The sequence below is a fragment of the Notamacropus eugenii genome, chromosome 4 (assembly GCF_028372415.1).
Source record: "Notamacropus eugenii isolate mMacEug1 chromosome 4, mMacEug1.pri_v2, whole genome shotgun sequence".
Lineage (NCBI taxonomy): Eukaryota > Metazoa > Chordata > Mammalia > Diprotodontia > Macropodidae > Notamacropus > Notamacropus eugenii.
The window spans coordinates 450,274,797-450,291,320 of record NC_092875.1 but is presented as its reverse complement, the minus strand read 5'-3'; the positions used below and the strand labels follow the sequence as shown (position 1 = coordinate 450,291,320).

General features: G+C 35.8%; 1 protein-coding gene and 1 long non-coding RNA gene across 3 annotated transcripts in view; one reads left to right on the top strand and one right to left on the bottom strand.

Moving 5' to 3' along the window:
* Window positions 1–7,552, top strand: part of LOC140501969 (uncharacterized) — a 38,729-nt gene extending 31,177 nt beyond the window's left edge. Inside the window, exon 3 of the long non-coding RNA XR_011966462.1 lies at window positions 7,466–7,552. This is a non-coding gene — a long non-coding RNA (uncharacterized lncRNA). The remainder of the gene's footprint in view (window positions 1–7,465) is intronic.
* Window positions 1–16,524, bottom strand: part of CETN3 (centrin 3) — a 42,083-nt gene that overhangs the window by 2,804 nt on the left and 22,755 nt on the right. For both annotated transcript variants that reach the window (XR_011966461.1, XM_072606185.1), the window contains one exon: window positions 11,744–11,935. Coding sequence is in view for 1 of the 2 variants with exons in the window: in XM_072606185.1 (XP_072462286.1) it covers window positions 11,744–11,935 (192 nt within the window). In the remaining variant the exon portion in view is untranslated. The remainder of the gene's footprint in view (window positions 1–11,743; window positions 11,936–16,524) is intronic.

Here is a 16,524-nt window from a genome sequence, read left to right as displayed (position 1 = left end):
CATACACAGTTGGGTATAGAAATCTATCTTACCTACAGGAAAAGTAGGAGGGGAAGGGGATGGGGAGATATTTGGAGCTGATAGAAGAGAGAACAGATTGGGGGAGAGAGTAGTCAGAAGCAAAACAGTTTTGATGAGGGAAAGGGGAAAAGGAGAGAGAATACAATAAAGAGGGTGGAGAAGGATGAAGGGAAATACAGTTAGTAATCACATCTGTGAAAAAATCTTTGAAGAAAGTTTCTCTGATAAAGGCCTCATTTCTCAAAAATACAGAGAACTGAGTCAAACTTACAAAAATAAGAGCCATTCCCAAGTTAATAAATGATCAAAATATATGATCAATTTTCAGATGAAATAATTCAAGTTATGTACAGCCATATGAAAATATGCTTTAAATCACTAATGATTAGAGAAATGAAAATTTCAAAAATTGTGAGTTACCACCTCACACCTAATAGATTACCTAATAGGTCAGAAAAACAAAATGACAAATGTTGGAGGAGATGTGGAAAAATTTCAAACACTAATACACTGCTGGCGAAGTTGTGAATTCATTCAACCATTATGTAGAGCAATTTAGAATTATGCCCACAGGGCTATACAAACACCACGTAAACCCCCTCTGATCTACCAATACCCTACTAGGTCTACATCCCAAAAGAGATTTTTTAAAAAAAGAAAAGCACTTAAATGTACCAAAATATTTATAGAAGCTCTTTTCTAGTGGCAAAAAAAAAAAATGAAATTGAGGAAATGCCCATCAGTTGGGAATGGCTGAACAAGCTGCGGTACATGACTGTAATGGGACACTACTGTGCTATGAGAAATGATGACCAGGCTGCTCTCAGAAAAACCTGGAAAGACTCACATGAACTAAGGCAAAGCGAAATGAACCAAGGGAACACTATACACAGTAACAGCAACACTCTAAGACGACCAACTGCAAATGACGTGGCTGTTCTCAGCAATACAACGATCCAAGAATAGATGGGAGTCTGAACGCACATCAAAGCATTTTTTTTTACTTTCTTTACTTTTCTCGGGGTTTGGGAAGGACCTTTTTCTTTCACAACATGACTAATATTTGCATGACTACACATGTATAACTTACATTAAATTCCTTGCCTTCTCAATGACGGGGGTGAGGAGAAGGTGGGAGAATTTGGATCTTAAAAATTGTTTTTACATGTAATTGTGGGGGAATCAAATACTAAATGAGTAATTAAAAAGCAAAACAAAAAGATAAGTCGCACCCTAGCCACCATTCAAACTGGTTCTCTTCTGGCCTCGCCACTGTCCTTCTCACTGCTTTTAACAACACAGCTCACTGTTCAGAGGTCACACAGTATAATACACTAGTCTAAAACGAATTTCATTTGGACTATTTTCCAGCTTTCCCAGCAATTCTTGTTAAAGATTAAGTCCTTTCCCGAGTGATTTGTGTCTTGGGGTTTACTGAACATTGTGTAATTAAGTTCCATTATTTTTTATTCTTTTGTACCTACTTATTTTCCACCTTTGCACTCAGACACACAGCAGATGCTTCACAAACGAAGTCTGTTAAAATGAAAGCTGCCTCTCCCTGTAACTTTCAGCTATTTCCTTAATCTCTCATTCTCGCTGCCATCCTATGAAGCAGGATACACAGGTATTTTAAAATGAGGACCCAGTTTCATAGGTGAGGAAACAAATATTAAGAGAAGTGATTTATCCCAAAGTTACTAAGTGGAAGCACTAGGACATGTACTAGTCCTCTTTCTACTAAAGCATGCTTCACCACTAGTAAAAAAATATACTGGACTTAATAACTAGACAAGAATTCATTTGTAATCAGCACATTATGTATATTATGTGCTGATAAAAGTGCTAGAAAAGTCTAGTTTCTTAAGGAAGCTTAATCATCCAACTTACAAAATTTATGAACTATTAAATGTGTTCAGCAAACTCTTCATGTTACATTTGAACCCACCATGTATCTGGACTAGTGAGGCCCTAATTATTGAGATTTTCACCTCCTGGATCACTGCCTCCTCATGGCAGGAGCTTGTTTAACACAATGAAACTCTCAGCTGTGCCATAAAGGGTTACCCAAGATGGATGGGTCATAGTAAAGAGTTCTGACAAAAAAGTGATCCACTGGAAAAGGAAATGGCAAACCACTCCATTACCTTTGCCAAGAAAAATTCATTGGCAGTACTAAAATGATGAAAGCTATGCTACCAGAAGGTGAGTCAGCTCCTCAGGTCCCATTAATGAGGAAGATCAGAGGACAACTACGTCCACGACTAATGAAAACAGCTGGGTCAAAGCCTAAAGGAAGGTCCGCTGCTGATGAGTCTGGTGATGAAAGGAAACTCCAATGATATAAAGATCAATATTGCACAACAACCTGGAATGGAAGATCTGTGAAAGGTGGGCTGGATATGGTCAAACAGGACCATCTTGGATATGTCAGTGAACTCAGGATGGAAATGGATAAATTGAATTGAGGTGATTATTACATATATGGACCTTGTAGTCAATGAAAGGGTATGAAAAAGCAGTACTTGGGTATAATTTCAAAACTGACAAAATGGTATCTGTTCAGATCCAAGGCAAATCATCAACATCACAGTAATACAGGTCTATCTATGCTCTAACCACTGACACCAAAGAGGCCAAAGATAAGTTCCAAGAAAGCCTACAATATCTTCTAGAAATAGCACCCCAAAATAGATCTCACATTTATCATAGGAGACTGGAATGCTAAAGTAGGAAATCAAGAGATAATTGGAATAACAGGCAAGTTTGGCCTTGAAGCACAAAATGAAGCAGGGCAGAGACTATGAGAGTTTTGATAAGATAACTCACTGGTCATAAGAAACACTCTTTTTCCACAACCCAAAAAAGGCAACTCTACACATGGACATCACCAGATGGTCAATAAAGAAATCAGACTGATTACATACTTCACAGACAAAGGTGGAAAAATTCTATACAGTCAGTTAAAGTAAGACCTGGGGCATGGCTTAGATCATGAGCTTCTTATTGCAAAATTCAGACTTAAAATGAAAAAAGGAGGGAAAATCACTGGACCACATAGGTATGATCCAAATAGTATCCCTTACGAATACGAAGTTAAAGTGATGAATAATCTTCAGGGATTAGATCTGGTAGAGACTGTGTCTGAAGAACTACAGAAAGAGGTTTGCAGCATTTTACAGGAGGTAGCAACAAGAAAGAGCAAGGAAGCAAGGCTGATGAGGTTTTCCAAAGAGCCAAGGAAAGAAGAAAAGGTGAAGGAGAAAGGCAAAGAGAGACCCAACTGAATGCAGAATTCCGGAGAACAGCAAGCAGAGATAAGGGTTTCTTAAATGAGCAATGCAAAGAAACAGAAGAAAACAACAAAATGGGAAAGAAAATTCAAGATATCAAGGCAAAGTTCCATGCGAAAATGGGCCTGACAGAAAACAGAACTGGTAGGGACTTAACAAAAGAGATTAAAAAGAACCACACAAGAGTGATCTTAGCATCTCTGATAACCACACTGATGTGTATTGATCTAGAGCCAAACACCCTGGAGAAGGAAGTCAAGTGGGTCTCCGTAGGCGTAATGCTAACAGTAAGGCCAGTGGAAGTGACAGAATCCCAGCTGAGCCATTTAAAACCCTAAAAGATGATGCTGTCAAAGTGCTGGACTCAATAGGCCAGAAAATTTGGAAAACATAATAGTGGTCACTAACTTGGAAAAGACCAGTTTATCTTACAATCTTACAAAAGGACAATGCCAAAGAATGTTCAAATCACCCAACAACTGTGCTCATTTTACATGCCAGCAATGTTACGTGACTCTGCCAGCTAGGCTTCAGCAATATGTGAACAGAGAGTTATCAGAAAAGCAGGCTGGTTTTCGAAGAGGCAGAGAAACTAGAAACCAAACTGCAAACATTCTCTGGATTACACAGAAAGCAAAGAAGTTTCAGAAAAACATCTACTTCTACTTCTTTGACTACAATAAAGCCTCTGACCATATGGTTCAGAACAAAATGTGACAAGTCCTCAAAGAGCCATGGGAGTACCAGGTCATTTTACTTGTCTCCTGAGGAACTCCACACACAGACCAAGAAGCAACAATTAGAACCAAACATGTAACAACTGACTGATTTAAGACTGGAAAAGGAGTATCACAAGGCTTTATGTTATCACATTATTTATTTAACTTACACGCAGAGTAAATCATGCAAAAAAGTCAAGCAGAATGAATTAAAAGTCAGAATTAAGGTTGTGGAGAAATCAAGACAATACTGCTCTGGTGGCAGAAGTGAAAAAGAATTAAGCAACCTCTTAATGAGGGTGAAAGCAGAGAATGTAAAAAATGCTTGAAACAAAAAAAAAAACTAAGAAGGCAGCAACTGGTCCTATCACTTCCTGGCAAACCAAGGGAAAAGAAATGGAAGCAGTGTCAGATTTTATATTCTTGGGCTCAAAGATGATGCAGACAGCAACTGCAGCCATGAAATTGAAGAACGCTTGCCCCTTGTAAGAAAAGCTACAGCAAACCTGGACAGCACACTAAAAAGCAGAGACATCATCACCCTGCCAACAACGGTCCCTATAGTCAAAAGCTACAGGTTTTCCAGGAGCAATGTATGACTGTGAAAGCTGAACTGTAAAGAAAGCTGAATGCCACAGAATCAATGACTTTAGAATTGTGGGGCCGGATGAGACTTGAGAGTCCTTTGGACAACAAAGAGATCAAATCAATTGCTAAAGAAATTAATTCAGACTATTCACTGGGAGGTCAAATTCTGAAGCTTAAATACTTTGGCCACATAATGAGAAGACAGGACTCATTGGAAAAGACTCTGATGTTCGAAAAGATTGCAGGCAAAAGGAAAGGAGATGGCAGAGGATGAGATGGACAGGTAGTGTCATGGAAGCAATGAACATGAGCTGGGACAGACTTTGTGAGACAGTGGAGGATAGAAGAATGGCCTGGGAGTCTGGTATGCTGTGGTCCACAGGGTCACAAAGAATTGAACATGACTGAACGACGATAACAAAAATTAATGAGATTTTATTATACTTTGTAAAACTAGATTAGGGTACAATTATTTGACAGTGATAGAAACCAGTGTTTTATTTTTAGATAAAACAACTCAAATCTTAAATAAAAACTAAGTTATTATAACCTAAAACTGAATAAAGAAAATAATTATATAGTTTCCTGAATAACTAATCACAATTAACATTTTACTTGATGATCACAATGATGTTAAAGAAAACAACCTGGAAAGACTTCAGAAGTCTGATCAATGCAGTAAGCAGCCATAACATCAGAGAAGACGGCATTCCAACTATTGCAAAGAGGAGGCAGAACAGAAGGAAGGAATGAAGTACATATTTTCAGACATGGCCAATGCAGCACTGGCTTTGTTTGACCAAATTCATTTGTAACACAGGAGGGTTCTACTGGGAGGGTTCTACTGGGAGGGCCCTAATGATCAGTGAGACTGATCTATAAAAAGGCACATCCACAAACTTAAAAAACTAATGATCATGGCAAAGGTAATATGAAAATTACTAATCAAAGGTACACATAAGGGAACCTATTTGTAAATAAGAACAAGACAGCACTCTAGGAATAAGGTGAAAACAGCCTTTGTAAGTTTAACCAAAATATCTGCTGTTAGCAGAAAAATTCAGTAACAACCAACTTCATAGGATATTAGAGTTGGAAGCTGAATCTGACTAGCAAAGTGACTTGCTCAAGATGACATCAGAATACTGGCAAAGCCAGGAATAGAACCCAAATCTTCTTTAAGACCAGTATTATTTCCAATACATCACTATCTCTCTATTAAAATTTTTTTTTCATAAAAAGAAAGCCCATGAGAGTAAAATGGCAAATAAATTAAGTAGTATATTCCCTATTGTTATAATACCTGGTATTTAATGGACCCTAAAAAACATAAGATTGAGTCTTAGGCATAGCTTGCCACATCACAAATCATTCCCAGTAACTACGGTATAGTAGAAAGAACACAAGGTCAGAGCTGAGGGACCCATCCTAATCCCAGGATTAGGGAGAGAAGTAAAAAACATCTATAAGACATCATCCCTGACTTTTAATGTGGCGAAGAGTGTGATGAAAGTCTTGTTTTACACATCGAACAAGTTTATGAATGATTTGTTCCACAAACAAAAAGCAAAGCACAAATCCCTTCTCACACAAAAAATCATCTTCATTCAATCTTCTATAATTGAAAAATCTCCAATATTTGGATCTTACATCGGATTTGACATGGGAAGTTCTAAAATGACATTTCATAATGTGTTTAAAATATATTTCTTTTTTTAAAGTGTATTTAAAACATTTTAATGTACTAAATGAACAGAGATAGCAAGGTGGTGTCATGGTTAGAGCCTTTGATCCAACACATGAATCCTGTGTCAGATACTTACCACCTGCATGACCCTAGGCAAATGACTAAACCTGTCTGCCTCACTTTCCTCGTCTATTAAAATGGGATAACAACTGCAATAAGGCAAAAAGAAAGGAGACGGCAGAGGATGAGACAGACAGATAGTGTCATGGAAGCAATGAACATGAGCTAATCAAAGGTACGTATACGTGAACCTATTTGTAAATAAGAACAAGATAGCACCCTAGGAATAAGGTGATACAGCCTTAGTAAGTTTAACCAAAATATCTGCTGTTAGAAGAAAAATTCAGTAACAACCAACAACCATGAGCACCTACTTCAAAGAGTTATTCTGAGGATCATATAAAGAGAGTAAATGTAAAACGCTTTAAAAACCTTAAAGAGCTATATATTTAACTATATTTCTATATCAATGGCTAGCTATATTTAGTGATTTTCATACCTCAATAAGAACATATACTTATTTCAAAAAAGGAGATATAAAGGCAAAGAAACCCAAAAAGTATATGAATACTTTTTTACAATTTTAATGTATAATTTGATTACTGCCAGAATCACTCATGGTTTCTTTGCACATTTGATTTTATACCACTTTTATGTGAAAACTGCTTGTGTTTTCCAATCTTCTTCCTACTGCTAATATGCCAATGTTTTCCTTTTCTTCTTCCTTCACAAAGTTTCATAAATGAGTCATTTCACTAGCTGTTAACTTAATAATGACTTATTTATATACCATTTTTCAGTGACCCAAAACTTTACATATATTCTCGTTCAATCTTCACAACCACAAATAGGAAAACTACTTTCTCTATTTTATAAATGAGGAAGAAATCCATTCAGTGGACTGTAACTGAGTCACAGAATCTTAGAATTTTAGTGCTGGACAGGCCCTTAAGGTTCATCAAGCCCAACCCTTTCCTTTTACAGATAAAGATAGTTTATAAAGCCACACTGTAAAACTCAAATAGCGCCCAACAAAGAGTTAATCATTTTATACAAGAGAGCCACTTGATTCCAGCCTTTGTTTCCTATTGCTTTAGTTTTCAAAGACTCAAGTCTCTTCAGGAGGAATGATGCAGAAGCGTGCTACTCACTCTCCTAACCAAAGGGTGGATGACGGACTCAAGATGCACAATTAAACCTATTTTTGGATGTGGCAAATGTGTGGATTTGTTTTGCTTGACTATGCTTATTTATTACAAACAGGTGTGTTTTTCTATTTGGCAGAAGAGGGAAGCTACCAATAGAGTTGCCTCCCCAAAAAAGAAGAAAAAATCATCACTGAAGCATTTTTTTAATGCCCAGAAGAGAAATGAAGGAAGTTCAGAAGGAAGGAGAGACAAGGACAGCTTTGAAAATAACATACTGCATTCATTATGTTCTTTTTAACAGCACGCTTGAACATAATAAGAGATTTGTGTTTTCACAAATAATCTTTCTTCTATACTATTTTGCATATGGAAATTATTTTGATGTGCGTTATTAAATTCAAAATATTTAGAAATAAAATTTTAAAAGGAATGACCTTTTTTATTTTATATAACTTTGGGGATCTGAAAAAGATTCTGTGTCAATATCATATATTTTACAATTATAACTTGTTACTATGTGCTAAAAACAGATTTTTTTGCTTTACTTCACTTAACTCCTCATTCACTATGTTTTTAACACCCTACAAGACAAAATAAGGGAAAAAAACACTATTTTTAATTTCCCAATATGTTCTATATTTTGAGAAATTTTTTAAAGATAGAGGAAATTGGTAGAATATGTGGAAAAACCAACAACTGGTTCAAGGATTAGAAAATAGAATGTATGAGGAAAAGTTTAAAATAAAACTAGGATTTCATTTGCTAAGAATTTACTTTATCAACTTTATGAATATGAAGGGCTGTTATAAAAAAGATAATGTCTAGATGTCTCCATCTACAGAAAAAATGCACCAAACATACAGTAAGAAAAATTTATATTAAATATTAAAACTTGAAAATGAATCAGATTCTTAAATCATTATGGAATTTCACTCCCTGAAGATCATCCATATAAATAGTCATCCATTTAAATTTGGGTTCAAGCCCACATACAAGAAGAAAGGTCTAGACCATTCCAGTTTATGATGACAATAAAGATATAAGAATCAATGTACTAGGCAATAAGAATAGATATACCTGCACTTTATGCTGTAACCAATGGCTTAGAAAAAAGAAGAGTTGATGCTACTTGCTTCTAAAGTCATACTACATTCAAAGAAATTATAAGGGGCCTACAGAAAACAACCTGTTGGTAAAATCAATATTAAATATTTTAACATGTTCATAATACTATAAAATCATATAAGAGCTCAAACTTACATTTAAAATATTTTTATATTAACACTGTCTCCTACTTTTTATTTTCTAATTTTGTTGCAATCAAAGAATGAGTTGAGTCTTTGAGGCCATCTTGTTCAACCTGTAACCTAACAAGAACACTTACTACAATGTTCCTGTAAGTGGCCATCCAGATTTCACCTCACTTCTAAGGAAGGAGATAGGGATGGGTGGGCAGGAAGACACCTTCTCAAGGTTACCCTACTCCAGAAGTGGACAGCTCCAATTGTTAGAAAGTTTTTCTTCACATCAAGAAAAAATTTGCCTCATTACAAATTCCATCTACTCTTCTATTCTACCCTCTAGATCCATGAAGAACAAGTCTCATTCACTTTATATAATTAAATACAGATAGCTCTCAACTCCTCATACCCCAACTAAGTCTTCTCCTGGCTAAAGAGACTCAGAATTCCTTCCACTAATCTTTGTATGAATATATAGTTATGTAGAAGACAGTTCTAAATTAAGTTTATGAAATTATATCAAATAACATTGCTAGTTTTTAGAATTTAATTAAAGTGAGTCAATACCATTACATTTACGCCCTAAGTCACTACTTTTTGATTTAAAATTTAAGTTTTTTAATTCCATTAAGGAGTACAAGAATTGCATTTTATTTCCGAGGGGGAAAAACAAAGCCCTAAGGCCTATGTGCTCTGGACAGATATACCTTCAGAAGACAGTGGCATGTCTAACTTCCCAAGCCTTTTGACAGCCTTTAAGCATGAATATGAAAAAATGAAAAATACAGGGAATTTCAGAATAAGGCAATGATGTGGTAGATTAATTTTCTGATTTTTTTCATAATGGGCCTTACAGACGGGTTACAAAATAACCCACTTAAACATTAAGCAGCAAAGGCAAGATCACTAACAAAGCATGCTGACTTCAAGCAATAAAGCAATGCTCCTCATAACAGCTCAGTTGGGTTAGACCCTGAGCAAAGAATGGATGACAGCAGGCTATCCAAGCAACTGTTCTACAATGAGCTGAAATGGACTAATCACAAGCAGTGAGGGCAAAACAAATGCTTCAAGGATGTAGTGAGACTGAGCTTTAAGCAAAGGAGAATAGCTGTGACCTGCTGTGAACCAAGAGTGGGAGCCAGTGACAGAGAAGCCTAGCATGCAGTCAAGATACAGAATGAAAGAAGACTTCAGACCAACTTAGAGGCTATGAGGCAGGCTCCCAACCACCAGACAGCAGAAGGAGCTACCCAGCAGAAATCCTGCTTCACGTGTTCCTGGTGAGTAAAGGACTGTCGTTACACATGAAGTACTGCCTCTGGAGGTGTCTGAGGGGGTCACCATCATCGTACTTCTTGGCCCAGTGATAAGGAGAATAAAACAGTTCTTTATTTAAGAAAAAAGAAAGACTGGGGATCCTGAATTGCTGTAACACAAAATACGTTAAAAACGAACACATGTGTGTACATGTATATGCATATAACCCATAGGTGTTCAATGGTTAGCTCAGTCTAGACTAAAAATTTTATCTAACCAAAACCATTTGTGCTGAAAAATAATAAAATTATACCAAATGAAGGGAGTCAAAAACGTTCTTCTCCAAGGTTACCTAGAACCCAGACCATCTGCCTCCAAGTCCAGAGCTCCTTCTACTACGCCACACAACCTCTTTCCATGACCCCTCCACCTATTGATCACATAATAATGATTCACACTTACAAGCATTTTCCATTTCCATTTCATGCTTACTCTCCCAATCGTGTGAGAGTGACACTGTTATTTCCACTTTACAAGTGAAGAAAATGAGGCCCTAACGTATGTGTAGAAGCTATATAAGATGGCACACCTTCTCACCGAGGGAATGAAGGGAAGGGGAAGGAGAGGAAAAAAATCTAAGATTCATGGAAGTGATGGCAGAAAACTGAAAACAAATAAAATAATAACAACAATAATACTAAATGAGGCACTGAGAAGATAACTGATTGGCCCAGAGCATAAGGGTCTGAAGCAGAATTCAAACTCAGGTTTGACTGTCGAAATGGAAAAGATCAATAAGCAATGCCTTGAGTGCTTTCTTTTATAATCATTTATTAGTAGTAATTATCTTGATAGAATAAGAAGTAACTGTATGATTTATAGGAAGAATACAGACCTAGATAATAAGCTGTGGGTAACCAAACTATGATGTAGTTCTAGGTGGTTCCTGTGTTAGTTAACCTCAGAAGTATAACTAAATCATGATAAAGTGTGTATCTTAAGTATGTGACCATAATAATCACCTCTATATATTAATCTTTACATCGAAATGTAGTTCTATGCCCTGAGTTTCTGATATAAAAGGGCCCTTTTTTTCTTTTTTATTACAAGAGCCCGTCTTAGTAAAAGGGCACTGACCTGCACAACAGCAAGCCCTTTTTCACCATAATGAATCAAGAGACCTATAAATGACTGAATTTTGTATCTCGGGGTCTCAGATCATCACACTGGAAGGACTGTAGACCCCACCCTTGTTTCCCTTAATAAAGGTTGGTTTCTTTGCCCAGAAAGGCTTCCCAGTTTTCTTTCTTACACTGTTAAGACTAGCACTCTCTCCCTTACTATGCCACATTGCCTCACTTACTGTCCAATGCCTAAAATTCAAATTCACAGGCTTCATGGTCTCCTATTTCATGAGGTAAAATCTGAAATATTCCTTAGAGAGTGAAAATAATAACTAAAATTCACTGAGGTATGACAGATCCTTTGGAGATAAAAGTGCCTTAATAAAAAGGCGCTAGACTTCTACAGAAAAGAGAATGAGGAAAAGATACAGAAAGGGAAGGCTTTGGGAGGACAAAGACAAATTTAGTTAAATTCATCATTTTCCCAAGAGCCAGCTTTTAGTATCAAAAAAAGTAAGGACAGCTGGACAAAAAGCCACATAGAAAATTATCAGCAATGCTACTCAGATAAAATCTGACAACAGGTTTTGCTCCAAACTTACTTTCTCCATCACCATCTTTATCAAATTCTTCTATCATGGCTCGAAGCTCTTCATCACTCATGTTTTCACCCAACTCTCGAGCAACCCGTCGCAAGTTTCTCAAGCTTATTTTGCCTGAATCATCATCATCAAATAATTTAAATGCTTTCAGTATTTCTTCCTGTGGATCTCTGTCCAAAATCCAGTCTGTCACTAAAGTTTAAAAAGAAAATTTTAAAACTTTTAGAATAATGAAGATATTCTACTGCAATTATGCATCAAATTTTACATTACAGATCTTTTCTTTGTTCTCTATACAAATCAGTAGTATCAACTATGGTCATTGCTTATCTATAGTTGGAGAATTAAATTTAGATAGCTAATTTTAGAATTCCATAATATATTTATTTATATTTTTCAGAACAGATACTATTATAATATTAAACTGTCTGGTTGCTCTATGGGATGGGAGGGAGGAAGCAATATTTTTTGAGACTCTCTTATTCATCAAGCACCCTGATAATCAACACAAAGGACACAAAAACATAAGACAGGCTTCCTGCTCTGAAGGAATTTACACTCTAATTTTAAAAGTAGAACAACGACAAAACAATTTTTAAAATTTATATAAAAAGCTATTTTGTTAGCTAAAACTATTACGTCTCAATATTTTCATAATTAGAAGTCTTATTTATCTAATTAAATTAATTGATTTGACCAAATATTTTTTTACTTTATCAGGTTCTTTGCATTGAAAGAATCAACCAGTGTCAGTAGATTAGAACACAGACATACAGCCTGAGTTAGGTAACAACAGATGACTTCTTCCTGTTCATCTCATTGTGTTCACAAGAGCCACATACTTTAAGAAACAGGAAATGATCCTCCCCTCCTCCCTCACTTCATAGCAAATGTGGCTCTGAATCCAAAATGAGGAATACAGTTATGGCAAAGGTTTGCAGGAAGCTGAGAAAATAGAAAATATGTCTGTAGCATACCCAAATTGCTCAGGAAGGAGGATCTACTAATTTATGTATATGTAAAACATCTAAGTTCATAAATTCCAAAACTATTTGCAAAACTGGATAAGTAGCTAATTCTAATTAACAAGACAGTAACTCAGGAATCTGACTAAAAATAAGTGTATGAATTTTATGAAGTTTTAATCATTTTTATAACTGCCAAATAATTATTACTTTTTTAACTGGACCTAAGATTTCATTGGTATAGAAATTCCCAACCAAGACATCCCTAGCAAGGCAGAGTGGCACACAGTCTGAAACTTGCTATCTTAAGATAGTTATCTGGCACACTGCCGCCTTAAAGTGGCTTACTCACTATGTGCCATAACACCCACATTTTCCTGACCTGGGCTCTTTCTCTTTTTGCTACACCCCAATGTTTCTCATGCCAAATTATATTACTGCAAAACTTAAATGTGAATTTCAGCTGTAGCTTTCAAAAAGTATTCTGTTGTTGCTAAGTCGTTTCAGTTACGTCCAGTATGAAAACGCAAAACAAGGTTTACATTTTATTCCTTGCTTTATTTTTCACATCTGCCATTAAACACACTAATTGGAACTGAGATACATTTGTAATGTGAAAATATTTTACTTCATACATAAAATTCTGAAATTATCAAAACAAACGTGTCTAGTTTCTACCTATTATTGTACACACTATACATATATATATATATATGGCTATATATTTTGGACTTTCATTGTGCACATTAAAAATAATTCACTCCTGAGGGAATTTATAGAACCAATAAGAATGTATTATTATATAAGGAAAATACTCTGATGCTTACTGAACAAGGAAAAATTAAAATTTGAGTGCCCCACATGTTCAGTGTTGTTTTACTGATAATTTCTATCCTTTAGTTGGATAAGCTTTAAAAAAAAAAAGTACCTATTCATGTTAACATCTTATCACTAAAGCATTTATTAAACAGTTTTCTTTTTCCACCAATTTTAAATCTTTTGTCCAACATGCCTTCCAAAAAACTAATTGAAATATATTACTATAAATATGCAGAACACCAAAGCTCATAAATATTCAATCAAAAAGAAGTTGGCATGTATACAACTAGAACACTAAAATAAAATTACATATTTAACTATGTGGCACATACTCAATTTTTTTTAAAAAAAATTATTTCCAACAAAAAGCAGAACAGGAAGAAAAGGAATGCTCTTGCCCAATTAAATAATTTACATGACAGGTGAATCAAAAAAGCAGCTTGCCAAAAGTAGTAATGTACTTAAAGAAGCAACAGGGTGATTTTGGGAACAGATGGGAATCCAAGATGTATAAATTCTTATCCCAATGGAGCTTTAATGGTGTGACTCTGTAAATTATTTAAGACTTCTCTATGCATTTAATCCTTTTACAAATGTTGTTTTGAGATGTGGCCATACTTGATTAACTAGGAATTGATGCCTAAGCATATATGCTTATTTTATACAGTTAAGATTTTTAGGTGCATGATCCTAGGTGTTCAAACTGATCTGTAGCTTAGCCTCTTCTACCACGAAGCAAGATATTAATTAAAATGATATTATGCTTATCAATGAAAACAAGAAAATTACCACAAAGAACTGACCAAATATTTGGTAAAGTACAAGAGACAATATTCCCTTGTGGGCTGATATGATTTCAGCTTCATTACAAAGGAATTTTTTCAACATCAAGAACAGAAAATGACATGACACACTGCAATAATCTGGAAAATAATTTGATGGAAAAACAGTCCAGACTTTTTAAAGGTATTATTCAATTCAGCAACTAATTCCTAACTGCTGGTGGGCACAGGACTTGGATACTGGGTGACATGAAAAGTTTAGATCAGACTCTATCCCTCTTCCCTAACAAGGCTTTAGATTATCATTATTATTATCATTATTTGTTTCATGCTTGACACTGTCATGGATGGTAATGCCCCCTGAACCTAAATAGAAAAGGAATTCCCTATCAAAGCAATGGATTGAATTTGGGAAGAGACAGGAGTCTCTAAATGCAACTCTTTTCAGCTGATACTGTGCTGATTACATGCCCCAGAACATCCTAAATGAGAACCATAAATCACTCAAAAGAATTTGACCTAACTATCCACATAGGGAAAAAAATAAGCAGAAAACCTACCTGTTGATCAGATTATAACATATAGCTGAATTGACAACAGATAGAACTCACCCATCAATATGTACATCTAGGAGAGACAGTTCAAATGTACGATGAACAACCCAGAATTAGATAGGAGAAAGAGAACAGGCTAGATTTCCACTGGGGAACTGAACAGTTTTAATTGCCCCTACACTTCTCTCTGAAACAAAGGTCAATTTTTTTGAGCACCAACATTCTGGTGATGATATATATGGCTGTGAGTCATGATACATTAGTGTCCAAAGAAACAAAGGTAAGGGTCACTCAAAGAGCACAGATATGTGCACAGGGGTGTCAGCAGACTGCAGCACAGGACATTACGCAGAAGCCACGTAAGAGAGCTCAGAGAATAACAACAGGTGATATTTACATAACATTTATATAAACTTCAAAGTTTACAAAATTCTTTACACATTTTACTTCATTTGATTCTCCTAACAACCCTATGAGGCAGGTACTATTATACCATTTCACAGAAGGGGAAACTGAGGCTGAAAGACATTAAGTGATTTATCCAGGGTCACACAGCCAGTATCTCAGGTTAGATTCAAACTCAAGTCTTCCATACTCCTAAGTTATTCACCTAATGTACCACCAGCATAGCCAGGAAAAAAATGGGTAGATTATGTAACTAGAGTGAGGAATGGCCACTAGACAGCCACTGGACTGTATCTGTGTGATGTCAAGAAAACATAAAGAAGGCTCCTGACATGTTGGATGAACCATTTGTGCTAAGTGAATAAGATGAGACAAAAACGTAACCACCTCTATACCCTGAAGGTCATGCTTTTCTTTACTCTAAAATGTTCACTTGTTAAATTGCCGTCCTTTAAAGTCTAGGTGTTACAGTGGATGGAGTAAAGGGGCCTGGAGTCAGGAAGATTTTTTTCCTAGAGTTCAAATCCATCCCTAAAACACTCACTAGCAGCGGAATCCTCAACAAGTCACTTAAACTTATTTATCTCATTTTCCTCATCTATAAAATGATCTAGAGAAGGAAATGACAAACTACTCCAGTATCTTTGCCAGGAAAACCACAGTCATGAAGAATTGGACAGGACAGAAAAATGACTGAACTGAAAAGTCCAATTAAAGTACCACTTCAGAATTCCAAGAAGCTTTTTCGTGAATCTTCTCCCCAGTTAGGAATGACTTTTCAACCTCAAATAGTGCTCTGTTTATATTTTAAGGTATAGAGGTGGCAAAATGTATGCTGAGGACAATGAGCAGTACAATTTTTTCTAGTGCTAAAGTATATAAGAAAAGAGAAGTATAAAATAATGATGGAATTGTAGAAGAATATAAGAAACATAGGTAATGTGGTATAAATGGAAAGAGCACCAGGATTAGAAAAAATAGATCCAAACTCTGGATCTGAAACTTGCTTGGTGTATGACTTAACTAGCAAGTCAACTAACTCTTCCGAACCTCAATCTCATCTGTGAAATGAGGGGTTCAGATCAGCCTTTCTCTAAGGACTCTTCCAGGACGAAAGGTATTTGAAGAGAGGAATAATATATGATCTATGCATGAGAAAGATGTCTGGCAGCAAAGTGAAGAACAAGAACTGAATCAGTGAACTGAAAGTGCAGACCAGAAAACCTATTAGGAGGTCAGTGCAATAACACTGGCAG